This window comes from Lathyrus oleraceus, chromosome 7, assembly GCF_024323335.1.
Source record: "Lathyrus oleraceus cultivar Zhongwan6 chromosome 7, CAAS_Psat_ZW6_1.0, whole genome shotgun sequence".
Classification (NCBI taxonomy): Eukaryota; Viridiplantae; Streptophyta; class Magnoliopsida; order Fabales; family Fabaceae; genus Lathyrus; species Lathyrus oleraceus.
Genome location: NC_066585.1, coordinates 91,137,185 through 91,144,263, shown reverse-complemented (window position 1 = coordinate 91,144,263; position 7,079 = coordinate 91,137,185). Strand labels below are relative to the sequence as shown.

The window sequence follows — 7,079 nt, the reverse complement described above, 5'->3', positions numbered from 1 at the left end:
ATGCTCAAAATAGCATTAAGATAGAGTACTAGTTAATTACCATACACGTTACTCCACACCAAATTAGTGGACATCAAGCACATCACAAGGTTTAATAAAACTTTAATGCATGTAACATATGTGTAGGAAAATGGTACACAATAGTACTACTAACAATATCACAAGTTTCTAGTGGTATCTAACCAAAAGTTTCATACAGTTTGAAGAATGAAAACATAAACAACATGTGAGAGGAACAAGAATCCATAGTTGATGGTATTACAAATGAGGAAGAAATCTCTCATGTCACAAAGGTTTCAACAAAAAACCATACCTTAAAATATGACATAACTCTAATTCTTGAGACTGCTTATCCCTCTGTTTTGAAGAGGGAATAACTTATCATATATAATTCAATGCCTCTTTCTTATATAAGAATACATGAAAACAACTAGAAAAAAGAGAGAATAACAACAACACTTAAAAACCACAGAAAATATAATCAAAGAATAAATGAAAAGAAAACCTCTATTGCAGGCAACAATGTGTCAAACTCCCCCTCTTTCCCTTCCATTTTCTTTCCTTCCTCTATATCTACACACACCACCGAAAAAATACAACTTCCATCCAAAAATTTGTGCAACGACTTTTTTCCCTTTTTTTGTGATGTGAAGCGTGTCTTAGTATTCAAATGCATTGATTGCTTCTTTAAAAACACTTCCATTTATTCTTCATGTATCATCACAATTCAATCCACAAATTTCTAAGACAGGACCGTCTCTTGAAACAAAAGGGTTAACTCTAACCCACAAGAGGGTCAAGATGGATGCTAACAAGATGGACCAAACCAACACAATGGTTGGCATTCTATCTTGTTTCCCAAGCAAACCCTTGAGGAATGGATAAAGATGTATGATGACCCAAAGGGCAAAGAATAATCTACCAAAGAGGGGTCCCCATGAGTCATAACCATTATTGATAGCATCCGAGACACCGACAATCACACCAACAATATTCATGATCAATAATGTCATCGGAGGGATTAACAGCGAGGTCCATTTGAAGATGTAGAGCTCTGAGAATGCTCCGTCGTCAGCTGCTTTGGATGTAACTGTGAAGTTTGTGTCGACACCAGCTAAAACCTTGAGTAAACCTTGGAAAAGGGCGAAAAGATGTGATGAAGCACCTCCAATCACCCAAAACTGTTCATTCCTCCACCAATCATCGATTCCAACACCACCCCATTGCATCTCGAGGATACCAGTTGCTGCAATGGATATGAAGAGGGCCATAAACACAATACTTGCATAATTGCTTATCTGCACATATCAGATGAAACAAAAATAGTATGTTAGTAATAGCCATGTCTACTATTCTACAGATATTAAGAATCTGTTTGGATTGGCATCTACTAGCATTAGCACTTGTAAGATTGTTTGAGAGCTTATGAAAACAATTTATGACATGTCCCATAAGCTACTTTCAGCTTATTTCCATAAACTCTTTAAAGTAGCTTATGATAACTTTTTGACTTTATTTTATCTTTTGTTATAAATAGTTTACTCCAACACACTTATATGATAAGCGCTTCATTAAGTTGTTTATCCATACAAGCTCTAAATATTGGAAAAACAAATCACTGCATTTACTAGTTTCTTAATTCCTTAAGTGAAGGGAAAAAATATAAGCATACCTCAGGCACAATAAATTTTCCGGTGAGAAGACATATGGCTGGTAAAGTACAATAGACGATCAATGGGAGGGAAGTCCAGGGATATACAACTGAATTTATGTAGGAAAATCGTTCCAACAACTTCAAGCCACCACCATAGCCATACCAAATTGGACAATGTTTGCTGAAAAAGATCTCAACAGAACCAAGAGCCCAACGAAGAACTTGATGTAGACGATCTGAAAGATTGATAGGTGCTGACCCCTTGAATGCAGGACGCTTAGGGATGCAATACACAGACCGCCAACCGTGGCAATGCATTTTGAAACCAGTCAAGATATCCTCTGTCACAGAACCATAGATCCATCCAACCTGGTTCAAGTTCAAGCCAATAATTGTGAGAACAAGAAATAAATGTCACGACAAGACTCTTATCACTGACCTCGCACTCAAGGCGACAAGAAGACTAGTTTTTAAGAATTAGAAGGAAAAAAAGAATCTTTGATGTTTACCTCTTTTCCCCAGTCGGTTTTGTCTTCATAACCACAACTGATAACTTGAATGGCTTCTTTTAAAAGTGATGCGGGACTCACTCCATGTGGAACTCCACCATTATCCAAAAGTGTAGAGGCTACAAACACTGGAGATTGTCCAAACCTCTTCTCCAATTTCAATTGAGTCAAATTGGATGGTTTCTCAATGATGGCTCCTGCAGCAAAACATGGTTAGCATTTATTGTTATCAACCAAAACTTCTCGCATAAAGTTCTTTACATGAAGTAAGGACAGCCAATTGATCGAAAATTCTAACCTTCATTCCCTGCCTCTATATTTTCAAGTGCGTGTATCTGCTTTGATGCTTCGCTATGCTTTACCTTCTTCTTTTTATCTTTCTTATTGTTGAGATTCTTCTTCTTTCTAGAGCCACAGCACCAGCAGCACCACTTTGGCAAACAGTTGCAGGTTTTACTTGGCGCCTTCTTCTTGGCAGGTGCGTCGTATCCATAGAGTGCATACCTTCTGAAAACACATCCAGTTCCGACGTAAATCGGACCTTGTAATCCATCCAATCCTTTCATATTGATCTGTTTTCAATCAGGTAGTAAACTAGTCATGATAAAGGGAAGAAAGAAGAAAAAATTACAACATTTGCAAAGAATCAAAGAAGCAAAGACTTACATCGAAAAATACAACATTTCTGTTTGAGTATCTATCATGTCGATCAATTCCATCAAATCTTTGAGGAAATTGTACATAACAGATCTTCTTCCCAAGTTGAGGGTCCATCATAAAGCACATGGCTTCTCTAAGTGCCTTGCTATTGTTAATGTAGTGATCACAATCAACATTCAGAATATAAGGTGCATTTGTGATGATTGCCGCCGCCCGTACCTTCAAATATTTATATTCATTTAATATTATTATTACCAAAAGCATGTTTTCAAAGACCAATGAATCATCAGCAGTTTGAGCCTGAACCAAAATAGAAGTAAATCGAGACTTACCAGAGAATTCATTGCACCAGCCTTTTTGTGGTGATCAAACCCAGGCCTTTTTTCACGAGAAACATAAACTAAGCGAGGTAACTCGTTTCCCTCAACATCGCGGACACCATCATGACCAAGGAACACCTGTAAAATAAAAATGAACGATGTTTTTTACTAATTTGTTGACAGTGTTGTAAATATCAAGATTCTACTTAGGATCGGAAAGGGGTGAAAAATCATAACACAGGGATTGTAACACGGATCGTTTCATCGTACCTAAATTACAAAATTACATATAACTGCATTGAAGTCTGTATCTTCTTACCTGAATCATGCCAGGGTGATCCCTCACATCATTTCCAGGCCAAGGAGTCCCATCTTGCATGGTCCATCCATCCTCAGGAACCTTCTGTGCCGTTGCCACAAGACTGTTAATCCTCACTTTAAATTCTTCATAATCTCTCTGTAACAACGAAAGAGATAAGTCATTATCAGTGTCAAATGATGCATTGTTTGGTAACAACAAAGACCACAACTAAATCCTTTTCCCACTAACAAGGACAACAAAGAAAAACTAAAAGTAGAAAAAGTTGAAACCTTCATTGCTCTCCTTTCCCTAACAAATGCTGGATGCACTTTATTTTTTAGATAGTCCATCTTCTGACCAAAATACCATTCGGGGGCACGGGGCTCAATATTATACTTCTTGCAAAACGGAACCCATTTCCTAGCAAATTCAGATGTCTCAGAAAGTGCTTCAAAAGTGAGCATAGCAGCACCATCGTCTGAGACATAGCATGCAACTTTATCAACCGGATAATCAACAGCAAGGATAGATAGAACAGTGTTTGCAGTAATCAGTGGAGGTTCTTTCATGGGATCCACAGTACTGACAAAGACATCTACACTGGACAATTCAGATGGTTTCCCTTCTTTTTCATACCTGTGGCGAAGTAAAAATCCAATATTGAGTAACATAAAAGGACCATGAATGAAAAATAGAATCGTAACTAAAATTTACATATATGATAGGTAAGCTCAATTACCTCAGTGATAGACGGTCAAGATATGTTTCTCGCGTTATCGGGTACCATTTTGGAAACTGATCCATTATCCAAGATACAGCAAACCATATTTCACAGATGACTGAAGTCAGCCACAAGCCATATGCATCATTAACTGGGTGGAGAATTCTATAATGGAAAAAAAGCCCGAGGATTACAAGACGGAGTATAATAATAATCCTGTATGGATTTATCTTGCTAGAAGGGATTGGTAGTTTCCGAGAAAGTGGCTGCCTGCCTTCGTCCATCCTGAATTAATACATCGACAAAAGATTACTTATAAGCAAAGCACAAAATATATCTCAGAAAATTAAAGAAATACAATTATTTTATTCTTACATGGGCATATCAGGGTCGTCGTCGAGGTCATCACCAAAACTTCCATCTTTGCCATCTCCTTCATGCTTCACCACTTGGAGTTTGTCACTCTGCCTCTTCTTCCATTCCTCCATTCGATCTTTCCAAGCCACACTTCCATATCCATATACAGCAATATCTTTCTTGGGAACCATTGGTCTTGGTTGCACTATGACAAAAGATGCACAAGGATGAGCAAATATATAAAGATGATACAAACCGTACCAAAATACAATCTAAACAAATTTATACAAGACTCACGGGGAATAGATGGATCCGTATAAGGCATGGGATGGACTTTGTTTCCATGATTCATATATGGTGGAACAATTAGAGCATGTCTATCAGAAGATATCTCAGGATCCTATAAAATAATAGCAAGCAGTGTTATATGAGGGATCAATTTCGCTGCCGGTATTAAGTAATGCAATAATTTAGTTGGAATCAGACACATCAAAAGCGGAGTTCAAAGATATACCTCTTCCCCATAAGTCAGGAGAGGGATTTCAGGATTGAGAGGAGGAGATCCATGTTCTGAGTTTGCCCCAGATATATTATTATGAGAACCACGCCCGGTGTTAAGACGCCCGGAGAACAATGAATCTGAATTAACTTGCTGGCCGAATTCATCAAGTTCATAATCAAACTCATTGTCTATGTCGTCAATACCATCCTCTTCTTCATCCCCTTCGACCCTTGGACTACCTGCAATTCATCGATTAATAAGATTATATGTCTACAACAGAAGCAATCAATTTACCAAAGTCAAAGAGAGGAATACAGATTGATCTTGATCTCACCTTTGAGGCGTTTGAATCTGGTCTTACACTGAGGGCAGGCCTTATTCCCTTCTTTTCTCTCGTACTCATAGCAAGGCCGGCAAACAGGGAAAGCACACTCATTGCAAGCAACAAAGGGCTCCCCATCCACAGTAACCTCAATCTCATCTCCACAAATCTGACATATCTGCCCACTCAGTTCGCAAACTGACTTAATCTGAGAAGAACCAAACCAAGAAATAGATTAATCTAATTTGAACCTGATTTACAATTCTGTGAATTAATAATGATCCAACTTATCCTGAACATTCCTCATAAATAAAACCAATTATTTCCCTTCGAAAACGATACAAATCCAAGTTAGAAAGTAAAGACAGGCGAAAAAAACACATCTATAAATCTAATTGACATTTACAAAGCTTCATAACAAGCAACCTATAAATCAACATTAAGTGACAAAAAAATCAATTAAAATCATTCAAATCTCAAAGTCAACCAACCAATCTACTAACTTAACAAATCAAAGCACTGCAAAATTGTTTATGCATTGTAAGCACCAAAAGACCGTTTCCACTAGTCAACTCTCAAAACTCTCAAAACAGTAAACAATCAACCAAATCTAAACTCAAATACGAAGCTCCCAAGCCCAATTTCTTCAAATCCATAAAATTCACAAAAATTGAAGAAACCCTTCCCCCAACTAATAAAAGGTAGTAGAAAACATCAACAAACCCACAGAAGTTGCATCAAAATGCAAAATTGAATGAAAACCCACCACCGACAGAGAGAGAAAATTAAAGAAAAATAAAATAAACAAAACAAAGAATCATACTTTTTTACCTAGAACAATTGAAAGAGAAAAACCCTACAAAATTAAGATAAGATGTGAAACCGAGAGAGGGAGGGAAAAAAAGAGTACCCTTCCATTTTCTTCGGCATTGATAAGAACAAACTCGTTCCTGTTGTGAGAACCAGCAATGAGTCTACCACCGGTATGCATCACTGACACTCACAACACACAACTAAAACTCCCGAACTAGTAACAGTACTCACCAACCCTTGTCGAAATCGAAAAACCCCAGTAACTTAAATCACATAAAGATCCAATTTTGCATTGCTAAACAACACAAAAACCTTCATCAAACAAAAACCCACAGACGGATCCAAATTTTCCCCTTATGTAATTGAAAATTGAAAGAAAAAAATAATAATAATTTGGGAGTTGAATTGTAGTTGGATTGTTCCTTAAGAAGGCAACAACCACCGTCTTGTTCTGGTCCAAATCTATGGCAATGTTTAGAGAGAGAAAGAGTGTGTTGTGAATGGAAATGAAGACGCGTAAGAATACAAAGGGAGAGGAGAGAAGAGAGAAGAGACAGAGAGATAGAGAGAGAGAGAGTGAGAGAGAGAGAGTTTAAAGCAATGAATGAAAGAAAGGTGAGATTATTGTTAAATTAAATAAAAGAGAAAAAAATAACATATACTAATTTAATTTAATTAATAATTAATAAAAATATATAGAGAAAAAAATGAAGGAGTTAAGAGTTAGGAGTGAGAGTTAGTAAAGAGTGAGGTGAAAGGTGGGACCCAGGCTGTGATGGTGGTGGCATTGCCTGTCTCCACTTCAATGTAAATTTATAAAAATGAAAAAGAGAAGAAAACAATATTCCTTTTTTAAAAAACAAACAAAAAATGTTACTAACAAACACTTTTAATTTGAAGTGTTATTCTAGAAATTAAAA

The 7,079-nt window shown here is 36.9% G+C and overlaps 1 protein-coding gene across 1 annotated transcript; it reads right to left on the bottom strand.

The window, feature by feature from the left end:
• Positions 1 to 227: 227 nt before the first annotated feature.
• On the bottom strand, positions 228 to 6,771 carry LOC127106244 (cellulose synthase A catalytic subunit 6 [UDP-forming]). The gene is made up of 14 exons (XM_051043543.1): positions 6,257 to 6,771; positions 5,359 to 5,554; positions 5,037 to 5,263; positions 4,820 to 4,922; positions 4,541 to 4,727; positions 4,184 to 4,450; positions 3,735 to 4,080; positions 3,463 to 3,600; positions 3,156 to 3,281; positions 2,830 to 3,042; positions 2,462 to 2,735; positions 2,164 to 2,360; positions 1,673 to 2,023; positions 228 to 1,298 (listed from the first exon to the last, which is right to left on the bottom strand). Exons 1-14 carry the CDS (start codon positions 6,335 to 6,337, stop codon positions 711 to 713), a joined length of 3,294 nt encoding a protein of 1,097 aa, XP_050899500.1. The 5' UTR covers positions 6,338 to 6,771; the 3' UTR covers positions 228 to 710.
• Between the last annotated feature and the right edge of the window lie 308 nt (positions 6,772 to 7,079).

Coding starts and splice junctions, on each gene's coding strand:
- LOC127106244 (XM_051043543.1), bottom strand. CDS start 6,337: ATGCATACCGGTGGTAGACTCATTGCTGGTTCTCACAACAGGAACGAG. Junction 4,923..5,036: donor TCCTGACTTATGGGGAAGAG/GTATATCTTTGA, acceptor ATTATTTTATAG/GATCCTGAGATATCTTCTGA. Junction 3,282..3,462: donor ATCACCCTGGCATGATTCAG/GTAAGAAGATAC, acceptor TTTATTTTACAG/GTGTTCCTTGGTCATGATGG.